The sequence below is a fragment of the Gossypium raimondii genome, chromosome 9 (assembly GCF_025698545.1).
Source record: "Gossypium raimondii isolate GPD5lz chromosome 9, ASM2569854v1, whole genome shotgun sequence".
In the NCBI taxonomy this organism is placed as follows: Eukaryota; Viridiplantae; Streptophyta; class Magnoliopsida; order Malvales; family Malvaceae; genus Gossypium; species Gossypium raimondii.
This window is the reverse complement of record NC_068573.1, coordinates 46317133-46331823: the sequence shown is the minus strand read 5'-3', so window position 1 is coordinate 46331823 and position 14691 is coordinate 46317133. Positions and strand designations below refer to the sequence as shown.

General features: G+C 30.7%; 2 protein-coding genes across 2 annotated transcripts; both read right to left on the bottom strand.

Annotated features, from left to right (window-relative positions):
- Window positions 1-10: 10 nt before the first annotated feature.
- LOC105800366 (cyclin-dependent kinase inhibitor 5) lies at window positions 11-4228 on the bottom strand. Its single transcript, XM_012631454.2, has 3 exons — window positions 3599-4228; window positions 1002-1205; window positions 11-878 (listed from the first exon to the last, which is right to left on the bottom strand). Exons 1-3 carry the CDS (start codon window positions 4099-4101, stop codon window positions 809-811), a joined length of 777 nt encoding a protein of 258 aa, XP_012486908.1. The 5' UTR covers window positions 4102-4228; the 3' UTR covers window positions 11-808.
- Window positions 4229-9362: 5134 nt separating this feature from the next.
- Window positions 9363-12950, bottom strand: LOC105800365 (cyclin-dependent kinase inhibitor 5). The gene is made up of 3 exons (XM_012631453.2): window positions 12311-12950; window positions 9913-10116; window positions 9363-9830 (listed from the first exon to the last, which is right to left on the bottom strand). Exons 1-3 carry the CDS (start codon window positions 12820-12822, stop codon window positions 9761-9763), a joined length of 786 nt encoding a protein of 261 aa, XP_012486907.1. The 5' UTR covers window positions 12823-12950; the 3' UTR covers window positions 9363-9760.
- Between the last annotated feature and the right edge of the window lie 1741 nt (window positions 12951-14691).

Here is a 14691-nt window from a genome sequence, read left to right as displayed (position 1 = left end):
GCATAGCAAATAAGAAAAAGATTAAAACATACCCCTTTGTATCATGTAATAATCTCTATCCTCCATTTTTGAGCATCTTTAGCCTGTTTAAATTGACAATTCTCCCAAGAAACAAAATTAAAGTAACAAAATGGACATGATAATGAAATACAAGAACCTTCCAATGCATTACCAATAGGAAAGCTTATCCCCACCAGTACCTGAAATACCATCAACCATTTTATACATGAGAGGTTTAATGGAAGCAGTCAGTTATGACTCGATAAAACAACAGCATCTGCTCATTGTCACGGGATGCATCATCATCATTGAGTTCATGAAATGGCCAAAGTAACCAGTGTCTCGCATGGACATGAAATGGCCAAAGTAACCAGTGTCTCGCATGGAGATAAAAAGAAAGGGATCATGTTTAGTCCAAAGAGTGTTTCAAAGTTCCATCAGTACAAGTATAAACAAACAAGGACGAAACTCTAACAAATCAACAGACCCTAAAGCTCCTAAACTCTAACCTACACCCTCATTCCCTTCCCTTCTCAGATGATCTGTTAAACAAAGGATTCGATTCGTATTTTTTTGTGTATATGTAAATCGTTACCGTTGTTTTGTTACAAACAGTTAGTCGACACATTTCTTCAAAGGTCCTACTTTTTTTACAAGTAAAATAAGGGAGATGGAACATGGAACTAACACCGTCAGCCTTTACAACTTTACAACTAGTACTAAATCCTGCTAGCTGAAAATACCTAATTTTAAGATCAACTGAGATTCTAGCAGGAAATATGGGTCCTGATGGAATGTTAATGATCGTTTAGGGGTCCATTTTCTCCCATTGATAACGCCCGGGAAGTGGCTTATCTTTCACTGGATCAAAGTTGTACCTGCAAATAACCCCCACATCTTTTATCAGATCATAACCACAATATAGTGATTCAAGAAAGAGTTGTGCAAAAAATTCAAACAATCACAAAAGTGAGAAACAGGGTGAAAGAGATATAGTATACTTCTCAATGAATTGTCTTTGCTGGTCTTCTTCTGTGAGAGAAAAGAACTCATCCATTTCATGTGATGTTGGTGTATGTCGCCACGTTGAATTCTGTACTCTCTGGTTAGTATCTGCTGAGTTGGGAGGCCTAGTAGCAGAACCTGGGGTTCTTATACTCTCCGAGTCCCTTATCAAGCTGCAAGGAGTTGATTCCCTAGTGCCCCTGCATAAAAACAATTAGCTATAAGTAAATCAAAAGTAAAATCTACAGGCAAACACTCAATTCTACAAAGCTGGTTTAAAAAGATTAAATATTCGCCCCAAAGCACACCCCCCCCCCCTTTTTTAAGAAAAAGAAGAACAACATTGCATGGAGAAGCACACCATATCAATCATTTGAAGAAAAAAGCTCAAAATGTTTAAGACTTCCTTAGTGTACAATAGACATAAGAGGTTCTTTGTGTCAACTTTTAAGCAAAAAGGGTCCGCAATGAAAAGAATTAAAAAATATATGGAAGGGGTCTGATTACAACTGATATGAGATAAAATCTATCATTGCAATTCGGCTTAACCAAGCATATAGTAAAAAGACGAGAAAAAAAAGAAGCAAAATAAAACAACTCGGACAATATCATGCAAAGAGTGACATTCTGGTTATTCAAATCTAAGAACAATCAGATTAACAACCATAATCCTCGTGTCAGAATCCTATGCTCAAAGCATGGAAATAAATGTAACTTAGAACTGTATCTTCCAAAGGTGTAAAAGCTCAATTAGCATATTAATCCCCAAGAAAAAAAAAGGAAACAAACAGAAAAATGTCTTGCGTAAATTTTGATCTTAAAAAAATCAGGCATCCACCACATGCAAAACAACATGGTTTGTTTCTTTCCATTAGAATCATGTAGCAGCAAAGATGCCTAACATACCTAACAAAGGAAAATATATTCATATTTTTATATATATAGCCACATAATTAGTCAAACCCAAGTTTTAAACACATTCTAAGTTTAAATGGAAAACAAAAAAAAGGGGGGGGGGGGCAGAAATCAATTATATTAACAGAGAAGAAGTGATGAATGACAAGGAAAAGCTGGTAATGACAGTTCTATTTCAGAACCAAGGGTATCTGCCATGATACGGCTACTTGCTATATTATGCCATGATACAAGCAAATAACATAATTATAACATGAAAACAGAAATATTGCATATTGTATATAATGCATATTATTTATGTATCAAAATTTATAAAAATATAAAATAATTTAAACATGACTACATCATGAGAAAAACGAATGAACACAAGACGGGTACACAAGTTGTCAGATCTACTTCCATCAAAATCAGACAGTAAAATTCAGAAGTAGTTAAAAACTGTAAGAATCAATAATAGCTAACTTTAGCTTGTGAAGCAACAAAAGGACATAAGCAGACTAGATTTAATTTCTCGGCAAGGGTAGATGAGATAAAATTGCAACATCTTCAGACAAATAAAGAACACTACTCCTTATGTCATAAAAATAATTTCTAAACCTTTCCTAGCACAAAGGCATTAGAAAGAAAACATAAAATATAATAAAAACCAAAGCTAAGAGATGATTTTTCATCATTTATCAGAGTTCAATCAAACCTAATAAACAAAAACCTAATAAACAAAAAGAAGTTGGAATAACTCAATAACACCCATAGAGGAACTCTATTTTAAGGGTGAATTACTCTTTCTTCAACCAAATAAGAAATATGGAAATAATGTGAAAATGGAAGTGAAAAGAAATCCCATTAGTCAACAGATATTTTATTACAGCAGAAGCTCGACAGGAAAAAGGTTCATATACACAAACATATGTGTGTATATATTTTTGACACAATGTGTATGTATATTTGGCTCAAGATGGTTTTGCTTGATAAGGTGTAAAGAAAAGTAAAAGGGTAAAAATTAAGAAATAAAAAGTTAAATAAGATAGAAAATTTTTTCTTTTAATTAATTGGCTTGGGAGGAAATAGAAAATTGATATTTTTCCTTACAATCAATGAAAAGAAAAATGAGAAAAATTTAAAATTTAAAATTTAAAAAAATATAATTTTATATCCTTAACTTGCATCCCTTGCGTCTTATTACTCTACTTAATCATTACAAATTAGAATAAGTCATTTTATTCACGAGCATGAAAAAAATCATATATTGTATTTTGTTTTCATCACTTCTCATTCATATCAACCACATTTAGAATTAATTTTCTTTTCATTTTCTACTTTTCTTTTCTTTCTATTCTTTCACTTTTCCACTCTACCCAGCATACCCAAATACATGCTAAGTGAAAAAAATGCATGGTATAACAAAAATAGATGAAATAAATGTCCAAATAATTTAAAATCCTAAAACTACAAAACTCAAGAACTCAGCTGAAGTAAAAGTTTCTACTTTTCTGGGTTCTAAAAGAGATAAATAAATAAGCAATGTATTTCATATAAAAATTGTATTTTTCCCCAATTAAAGCATCAAACACCCACAATAATTTTTCACTAATAAGAATAAGCAATAAATAACAATAACCCGAACTTCCAATGGAATAAATAAAAAAAATAAAGATGAAAAAAGAAAAAGAAAACCAACCTCTCTCTAGCTTCCATGTCCAAAATATTTTCCCCAAAAGAAGCTTCAACACCACCAAAATCATTGCTTTCATTATGATTGTTGTTAAGATTGCTGTAGTTAATAATATTATCATTTCCATTATCTTCTTGCACAATGTCTTCACCTTTTTTCTTTTCCGAATTCGAGCCGCCACACGGTCGAACCCTAGAATACGAATTAGGGTTAGGATTCTGCACACAGCTATCCTTCTTACTCCCCTGTTGCTGCTGCTTGTGCCTCTTCGAAACATGGTGGTGCACCACAAGCGGCGGTTTCTCTAACCGTCGACTCCGCAGCTGGAGAAACGAGCCGTCTCCTGTAGCCGGAGCCGAAACAACCGTAGGCGGAGAAGAAGTGGAGGATTGCTGTAGGCGTTGAAGGGCGAGGGTTTTGGCTCTGGTCCGAACCCCGAGAGAAGCCTGGGAGAGTTCCATTACGGCAACCTCCCCTGCCGTTCTGGCCTTCCTAATGTACTTACCCATTTGGGATTTTGGGGTTTGAAATTTTGTTTCAAGGGTTTTGGGTTTTGGTTTTCGAAGAAAGAAGCTTAAAGCTTAAGGCTCAAGGCTCAAGGCTCAAGGCTCAAGCTCTCTTATGAGAGAGAGAAGAAATAAATAAATAAATAAATAAAAATAGTATTTTTTTTTTAAAAAGGGTGGACGGGGAGATTTTCAGGTGGCTACGAGTTTTTACTGCTCCACTGCCCTTTTCAATATCTCGTGATATTTTACATTTTGTAACATAACGGAGAGTATGCGAACCCTAGAAATAATATACCATTTTAAAATTTTCTCGTAAAACTCTCTTGAGATCTGTACACCATTCTTATTATTTATTTATACACTTTTATTTCATTATAATGGAATAGAGTTGTAACATCATAAAAAAAAATTGAAATGATTAGAGTACCCTTAGTAGATTTTTTTTAGGTGAACGATTATTATTATTGTTATTAAATTTTAATAAGATTATTATTAAAAATAATTTAATAATAAATAATAAATAAATTAGTCATCTTTTAATATAATAATTATTAAATATAATTTAATAAAATAACCATATATAATTTAATAATATTTTTAATATAATTATTTTTAAAATTATATTTTGAAATTAAATATTTTATATTAAATTATATTAAAATATTTCAAATATTTTGTTTTTATATTTTCTAAGTCCAAGTTTTAAAGGACTAATTTGGAAATTAATTTTATTTTGTTGTTCGATGTTGCATGAAATAGTCATTCTTTAGTGATACCAAAAAATAACTATTACAAAAAGACAAGTGATAAGGAAGTAATGGACATTTCATTGAATGAGTATTAGGTTCAACCAAACAAAGAAATGATTTATCATTCAATAAATAATGAGGAAGGCTATTCCATTTCCCCAACCAAACATGATGTAAGTCTCTAGATATTATTATTATCAATTCAATTTTGAATGCGTTTTTGTAATTATAATTGAGAAATATAATGTTTAATATATGATTATATTAGAATATAATGCAATTTATAGTTTAATTTAATAATAATTTATTTATTTTATGATTACTTATATTTTATTATTTTTAATTGAAAACTATTAAATGTAAAGATTGAAGACGATAAAATAAATATAAAATGATAAATTAATATAGGGTAAAGTTACCCATTTATTTGCAAATATTTAATAAAGAAATATGAGGGATTAGTGTATTTTTTATCATATTTTACAGATAAATGGTTATTTTCTAAAATTATAGAAGTGAATTTTTTAATCAAAGGTTTGAATTATTTTCCTTTAACCTAAAAAATATAATTATAAGGACAATGTAATAATTTTTTTACAATGAGAATGATATGATTTTAGCTATTCCTTTAAAATGTAATGATGTGAATGGTTAAATTTATTATTGGATTACGAAGATGAAGGAATTTAGGTCAAAACTTTGGTTTATAGAGATTTAGGTATTTTATAAGACATAGGATTTGTGGTGAAGGTAAATAATTAGGGTGTAATTGAGTCGAGTCGAGTTTGAATATTGTCAATTTTGAACTCGATTTGAAATTTGGAGTTCGATGTTCAACTCGAGCTCGATCGAATATCTGTTTTTAAGTTCAAGTTCAGTTCAAGATATAATAAGTTTGTTTATCAATTTTTGTACTCAAGCTCGAACTTGGCTCAATGATTAAGCTTAGTGTTAATAATATACTTTAAGGGTAATGTCGTAATTTAATAAAATAAAAATATGAAAAGCTTAGTAATGTTTGCGAGCTGGTCGAGTCAAATATTACTATGCTTGAATTCAACTTGACTGATAGCTTGAGCTACTCAAACTTGACTCGATAATTACCAAATTAAGTTCCAATTTTTTTGAGTCAAACACAAATCACTTAATAGCATCAGTGTCTTATTTACACCCCTATAAACAGTTGTCCTTTTGGATAACTTGTGTTTGATAAACATGTAAGAAACCATCCCAAGAAGTGATTCACTTTAAAAGAACTCAAAATGGCAAAATAAGGTAGATAGCTATTAAGATGGATTTGGTGGAGAAGACCTATGATCGTGTAAGGCGTGACTTTTTGGAAGATACTTTGCAAGAAGTTGGGGATACCACAACGACTGATTCAAGTGACCAATCATTTATAGAGGGGTTCAAGACAAGCAAAGGCATTCGATAAGGGAATCCTCTCTCACCTTGCTTACTCCGGCTTGGTGAGGTTGGAAAATAGTAGTAGTAAAGCGGCACTGCATAATATTTCAAGAAGAGGACATTTGATCTCTCCTCTCTTTTCCGCACATGGTTTAATTCTTTTTTGTAAGGTCGATTTGGACAAAGTAAAATTGGTTGATAGGGTTATCGATTAGTTCAGTTACTACTCAAAGTATAAAATAAACTCTTAAAAGACTTTATTTTTTTTTCAAATAGTTCATTTATTTCGTTAGAGTCGTTAAAGATATTTATCAGTTCATAAATTAATAAAATTGGAAAGAAACTCAATGGTTGTGATACAGTATTCCTTTAGCTATTTCAGACAATATTCTCTCGATCCAGTTAACGTGAAAGAAATTTTGTGTGAGGTTTGAATGATGGTAATCATAAAACTGCTCTTGTTAAGTGAGATACTTGTTGTTAGCTACTTATTAATGGTGACCTTGGTTTTAAGAGATTGAATGAACAAAATTACTCTTTTATGCTAAAATTGGGATTCTGCATTGTCTCGAATGTTTTACCACTCGATTCAACAAGAGTTGATTTTTGTTAAAAAAAAATTAAAGCTTGTTGAAGCAAGTGAATTTGATGTGGCTGTCAAAGTGCCAACAGAAGTGGCTATTATACCTAACATTGAGACATGTTGTGACTTGTCATATTTGAAGTTGTCAATTTTTGAAATAAAATATTTGAGCTTCAAATAAACCCAATTATGAAGATCAATTTATTTGAAGAACCTTATCTTGAAGATTAAATTGAATGGGATCAAGCAATCAGATTCCTTAAATTGTAGAGATTGAATTGAGATCCCATTGAAGACATATCTCCAACATTCCACTCTATATTGGTCTTTATTAATATATCGTATCTTGCTATTTTAGCTACCATTTTATAGGAGATTGGATTAAAATTAATCTCTAGTATGTTAGTAAGTCTTGAACTTCTATATATTCGAGACTTATATAAGTTTCAAAACTTAGTATTGAGAGCACTTATCTATTCATAGTGGAACGTATCTTGAGAGTACATTTGAGAGAGTAAACAAGTTTTGTTTATTGCCTAAGTTGAGAACTTAGAGGTGATTGATCTAGATCTTCGGATACAAAAACAATGCTGCAGGTGTGATAAAACTTAAATAAATTGTTGTGTTGGGATTAAAGATAGTAGTTTTACTCACTGAGTTAGGCTCCACAAACAAAGGAAAACCGAACTGTGTAAACAATCCTCTGTATTATTGCTTTATCATAGTGAGTAATCATCACTTCTATTTAAACAATCTACTATACTTGGTAATTAGCAACCACCTATTTTAACAATATTAACATTTCAAACACGACCATAACGGAGATAGAATATTTGTTTTGAGTGCAAATATTAAGTCTATTTTCGATTGCTACTTACTATATTAAAATATGAGTGACAAATATAAGCATGCGTTTAATATTTATACTCACATATATATATATATATATAAAGTCAAACATAAATATTTAAAAAAAATTAGAGTGGAAAATACAATATACAGGTTTGGTCCTCAAGATTCACCTCTCCATACTACATTGTAATTTGAAGATTATTTTTTGTTATGTGGTAATATATTCATATTTATTTCAAGAAATGATTAGAATGCTTTTATGTGTGAGAAAATGGCAGAGTTATGCAAATGTGTGGCAGAGGCTCCATTAAAGCTACTTTCGATTCTCTGTAATTTATTTTGAAGGATTTTACTGTTGACAGTTACAAGTAAAAGTCCAACAAATATTAAATCCAATGACCCAAACCTTTCCCAATATCAATAAACATCTAAAATTCTTTTACATTTCATAGGTCAACCATTTGATATTTTTAAATAAAACTTTGAATTTAATCAAAGAATTTTAGATGAAAACCATAATTTGGATTATTATATGAAAATTTGATACATATTACATAAATAAAAATAATATTATAAATATAATTAATTTATACTATTGGTTAAAGTAAGTTCATTCATACTCAATACCAAGATTTGATCTACGGGTTGGGTTATATGAGTTTGAAATTATATTCTATCAAGCAAGAAAAAGTTAAAAAAAAAAATAAAAGATAATAAATATTATAATGATGTTTTTGTTTTTATCTGGTTTTATAAGGACTATTTAAAAATTGAATAATATTTTTTTATAAATATAATTTACATCGTGAAGTGAGTGTCGGTGTTGAATTCCTATTACACGTGGAAGGAAGCTTTGTTTTTGTTTTACGTTGGCAGTGACAATCAATTTCCAGTGGAAAGTTGTGAATTTTAAAGATGAAAAGCCCACCCTCTTCATTTAATTACTTTGGAAACAATGGAAAATAAAATCATTGGGAATTGAATATTCTTTCAGTTTGATCCAATGAGACTTCAGCAATAACACCCACCTCCACTATCACCCTCAACCCCCCATTAACTCCTCATAATTTCTTTGAATTAAATATTTTGAAATTTGTCTTCATTTGATTTCTTTTAATTAAATAAAAACCATTACCCTTTCTTCCTCCATTTGCGACATAATCGACATTTTCTTCGACATAAATTTGACTGATTTTATTAATTTGTGTTTAATCCGATAAAGGGTCTTTTGTGCAATGATCTTAATAAAATGTGATTTCAGTTAAAGGGATCATTTTTAACAATTTTATGTAAATAAATATAAATACTCAAATTTATTAATAATAAAATAAGTAAATGGATATCTTATTAATCCGTCTAAATGTGCAAATTTAACTATGGCAATGATTATTGATGATTAAAATAGAGCATAGCAAATAAGAAAAGATTAAAACATACCCCTTTGAATCGTGTAACCTTTGTCCTCCATTTTTGAGCTTCTTTAATTAACCAATTCTCCCATAGAAGCATGTACCTGAAATGGGTTAAAGCCATTTAAAAGGAAAGATTACCCCATGGAAGCAGTCAGTCACGCCTCAATGAAACAACATTGTTCCCTACGGGCTGCATCATCATCATCTTTGAGTTCATGAAACGACTAAAGTGCAAAAAAGAAAAAGAAGACAAAAAGATAGGAGGAAAGGGATCATGTTTAGTCCAAAGAGTGTCTCAAAGTTCCATCATTACAAGTATAGACAAACAAGGGGAGGAAAATACAAAGAAATTCTGTACCAGATCAACTGACCCTAAAACTTCCTAAACTCTAAACCCACACCTTCCTTCCCTTCCCTTCTCAAGATGATCTGTTAGACTCTTTTTTTTTCTTTCTTGTAACTCGTTACCGTTATGTTACAGACCATTAGTCGACACATTTTTTTTTCTTTTTAACAGTTAAGGGTGATGGAAAATGGAAATAAAACCGTCACCTTTACAACTAAGGCTAATTCCTACTAGCTAAAACTACCTAACTTAAAGATCAACTGATAATTTAGTAGGAAATATTTAAGTGCTGATGGAACACTAATGGTGTCTAGGGGTCCACTTTCTCCCACTGATAACGTCCTGGAAGTGGCTTATCTTTAACTGGATCAAAGTTGTACCTGCAAATAACCCCACATCTTTAATCAGATCATAAACCACAGTATACTAAAGAGTTTCTGCAGAAGTTTCCAACAACCATACTTCTCGATGAATTGTCTTTGCTGGTCTACTTCTGCAAGAGTAAAGAACTCATCCATTTCATGTGATGTTGGGATGTGTCGCCGCGTTGAATTCTGTACTCTTTGGTTAGTCTCGGCTGATCTGGTTGGCCTAGTAGTTGAACCCGGGGTTCTTATACTGTCTGGGTCCCTTATCAAGCTGCATGGAGTTGATTCCCTAGTGCCCCTGCACCACAATAGCTATCAGTTAATGAAAAGAGAGAGAATCTACACAAAAACACTCATTTCCAGGATGCCAGTACAAAAGGAATTAACTTTTCCCTTTTTCAGTTTTACAATACCCCCCTCCCGAAAAAAGAAACAACCTAGAATGGACAGCCAGACCATACCAATCATCTGAAGAATAAAGCTCAAAATGTTTAAGCATTTCAGTGTACGATAAAAACAAGAGACTCTTTCTGTCAAACATTCAAGCAAAATGGCTCTGCAACCAAAGGGGGTGAAATGAAAGATTTTCCACCATTTTCATTTTGTTTTGTATTTTGTTTCTACATGGACATGCTTCATTTACCAGTATTTCAGCAGAAAAGGCTTTACAAATACATGGAGTTCACTTCATTCGATACACATGGAGTCAAATTTAACCGACAGAGCCCTTTCTGGAAAAAAAAATGTGGGGGGGGGTGAAGAGGGGTGACAACTGAAACTAAATAAAATTTATCATAGTAATTTGGCTTAATCAAGCAAATAGTAAAAAGCAAAAGCAAAGCAGCAAACTTGAAAAGTATCAAGCAAAGAAGAGTCACAAAAACAAATCTTCTGGTTATTAGAATCTCCACATGATCAGATTTGACATCCACTAACTAAAGGCTCTTGTCAGAATATCCTATGCTCAAGTTTGGAAAATTAAGGTAAATTAGACACCTTCCAAAGAGATAAGCTCAAATTGAACATTTATCCCTATGAAAAAAAGAAAACAAACACAAAATGGTTTTTTTTTTTGTACATTTCCTAAACTACCCATGCCCCCCAAAAAAAAAAAACCCTAACTAATTAAATTGGAGGAACGTTACATCAAACCCGCAACTCCAGTTAATACTCAGTTGGCAAACACGAAATAGTTTTGTTTCTTTCCATTAGAATAATTTAGCAGCATAGATGCCTACAAATACCTAAATGGAAGGGCCTAAAGATATTTAATATATATCACCACAGAATTAGACAAACCCAAGTTTTTAAAAGCATAATAAGTTTAAATGAAAGGGAAAAAAATGGGGCAGGAATCAATTATATTAACAAAACAGAAAAAGTTGCGAGTGACAAGGGAAGGCTGGTAATCTATATTCTTCAGGCTCTTCATTTTTCTTGAAATACTTTTGTATGACACCCTTGTCCAACATATGGATATGGGTCTATAAGATACGAAGATATGATTTTCCAAATACATGAAAAAGCTAAGAATAAATTGAACAAATATATATACAATGCACATAAATTAATTCATATCCGACACTTACACCAAGTCCCAGTAACATAGCTGGTAATGGCATAATTTTATTTCAGAAACAAGGGTTTCTACCACAATACAACTACTTGCTTCCATCAAATTCAAAATATCAAAATGCAGAAGCACCCAAAACAGCAAGAACAATTAATAGCCAAGTTTTGCTTGTGAGGCAATAAAGGATATAAGTCGAGTGACTTAATTTCTCTGCAAGGGAAAGACTACAGAAACAGATCAGAGATAAAATTGCAACAATTTCACACAAACAAAGAATACTTCTTCTAAGCAATTGATTCAAGGGAATCTTATATCATAAAGATAATTTCTAAACCTTGCTAGAAAAAAGCACTGCAAAAAACTTGGGGGGAAAATAGAACTAAATTAGAACCCAGAGCTCAATCAGCCTATAAACAAAAAGAAGTTGGAATGACTCAAAAAAAACCCATAGTAGCAAAGCAAGAAATCCTATTAGTTAGAATATATTTTATTATAGCAGAATCCCTACATGAATTAAGGTTTCTTTTTAATTTTTTTCATGTTTTGTGGGGAACCTAAGTGTCCAAGCCATCAAAGGCAAGGGGGTAAATGCATGGTCTAACAAAAATACATGAAATATAGTCCAAAATACTTAAAATTCTTCCTAAAACTACATACTCAAGAACTCAGTTGAAGTAAAAGTTTCTACTTTTCCTGGGTTCTAAAATTAAAAAAAATAAAATAAAATTAAGTGTTGTTCACATCAAAACTCTGTATTGTTTCCCAATAAAAGAAAATCGAACAGCCACGAGAGGTTTTTCCTTAAAAGGAATAAGCAATTAAAATGAAAGCTCCAATAGAAAAAATTAAAACCCAAAATTCCAAATCCAATGCGAAAAATAATAAAAAAGAAATAAAAAGAGAGAAGAAATGAACCAACCTCTCTCTAGCTTCAATATCCAAAACATTTTCTCCAAAAGAAGTTTCAACACCACCAAAATCATTGCTTTCATTATTATTATCGTTGTTAAGATTGCTGTAGTTAATAATATTATCATTTCCATTGTCTTCTTGCACAGTGTCTTGGCTTCCAACTTCACCTTTCTTTTTCTTTTCGCTACCCACTCGAACCCTAGAATTCGAGCTAGGGTTAGGATTCTGTCCAAAGTTATCCTTCTTACACCCCTGTTGTTGCTGTTGCTGCTGCTTGTGCCTCTTCGAATCATGGTGGTGCACCACAAGCGGCGGCTTCTCTAACCGTCGACTCCGAAGCTGTAGATACGAGCCGTCTCCTGAAGCCGGAGCCGAAGCAACCGTAGCCGGAGAAGTCGACGATTTCTGGCGTTGAAGTGCGAGGGTTTTGGCTCGGGTCCGAACACCGAGGGAAGCCTGCGAGACATCCATTACGGCAACTCCCCCTGCCGTTTTGGCCTTCCTAATGTACTTCCCCATTTTGGGATTTTGGGGTTTGAAAATTTCGCTTCAAGGGTTTTGGGTTTTTGAAGGAAAGGAAGCTGAAAACTTGAGATTTCTCAAAGCCAGAGAGAGAAGAGGGAAACGAAAAAAGAAAAAACAAATAAAGAAAATGGGTAAACAGTTGTTTGTTATAAAATTTTTTTTAAAAAAAAAAGGTCATTTATTTATTTTTTATTTAGATAAATTTAAAATTTTGTGAACTAATTTAAATATGATCTAAATTATGTATTTAATTTAACACATAATCACTCATTTGAAATATTTAATAAATTTGATTAAGATTATTATTTGATACACCAATTAAATAAATAAAACACCTGACGTCGTTTATAATATTGAAATTTTAGTATATTAAATAAATTATTTAGCACATTATAAAAATAACTTTTAATATTTAATAAAATTAATATAATAATTATTTAATAATTTATTAGTGAAATTTTTACCTTTTACTAGTAAAAGTATAAAAGTTTGGAATTGTTAAAATTATCACGTTAGCACATATGTAAATTTGTTTTTTTTTCAAAAAATTATCTTTATTAAAAAAGCAACAATTTTGAATTTTATTTTCCATAGTTATTTTTAGGTTTTAATATTACAAATTATGCCGAGAAATAATCTGGAGTTAGACTGTAGTTTTATTTTACAAATGAAAACCTATATCTCATCATCTCGCGAGATGCGTGAAGAACATTAAGCTTTGGATACCTTTTTTCAGTGGCCACGTGGAAAGTACATTTTGATTTTATTTTTCTTTTCAAATATTCACTTAAGATTAATAAAGATTTTTGTATTTTATTGGGTTAAATTAGTAGAATATGCTAATTTTTTTATTAAGACTTTAGGTCATTTTAAATTTTAATTAGAGAAATAGACTGTTTTTAGAATAGAGAAAGTGAAAGTGCGTTCAATTGAACACACTTTATATACATAAAATTCATTAAGATTATGTCTTGAAAAATAATTTACTAAAATTATAATTGTATGTGATAGAATAATTTTATTTTTAAAATCACGATTTTTACTTATTTTGGTTAAATATGTATATTAGGGATTAAATTTTGGGAATAATATGAATTTGAAGAAATAAATCATATAATTTAAAAACTGATTATTCTGGAAGATTCTTCGCATTATGTGAGATGCTGGCTTGAAGAAGATGCTAGATCGTCACTAGTGATTGATGATAATTTTCATTAAGATTAGTGATAGCTTAATTTTCTAAGCTTATCTTCAAAAGACCGTAGGTCATAATTAAAATGTCTTTTTAAATTATGATGTAGACCATAATTAATATGGAAAACTAAATTGTCTTTTAATACGTTTTAAAATATAATTGTCATAAAAAAATTTTGGTCGGAGAAGAAAGAAAATATAGTATTATTAAAAGATATGTTTATTAGATAATTAATGTATGATGAATATTTAGTATTTTTAAATTAATTGATTCTAAATCCTTAATTATTTTTAATTAATTAATAATTATACATGTCAATTTTATACGATAACAAATGGCAATTTATTAGATATGTTACATAGGATGTTTCTTTGTATTAGATGTGTTTCTAAAATTATTATCATTTTAAATAAAACTAAATATAATATTTCTCTTAAAAATGTTAAAATAAAAATATTTTTAATGAAGTATTGCTTAATGATATTGATAAGGGAAAAATGAGCTTTGATCTAATTTTTCATTAAAAAAAAAGAAAAAAGAAAAAAGAAAAAGAAAGGTATTGTTAAGTTTGAAATTTGGACTTATGTAAATTATTTACTATGATTATAAATACATTTTGGTTTAAGTTTAAATATATTGTTATTGTATGGGAAATATATTTGTTGATA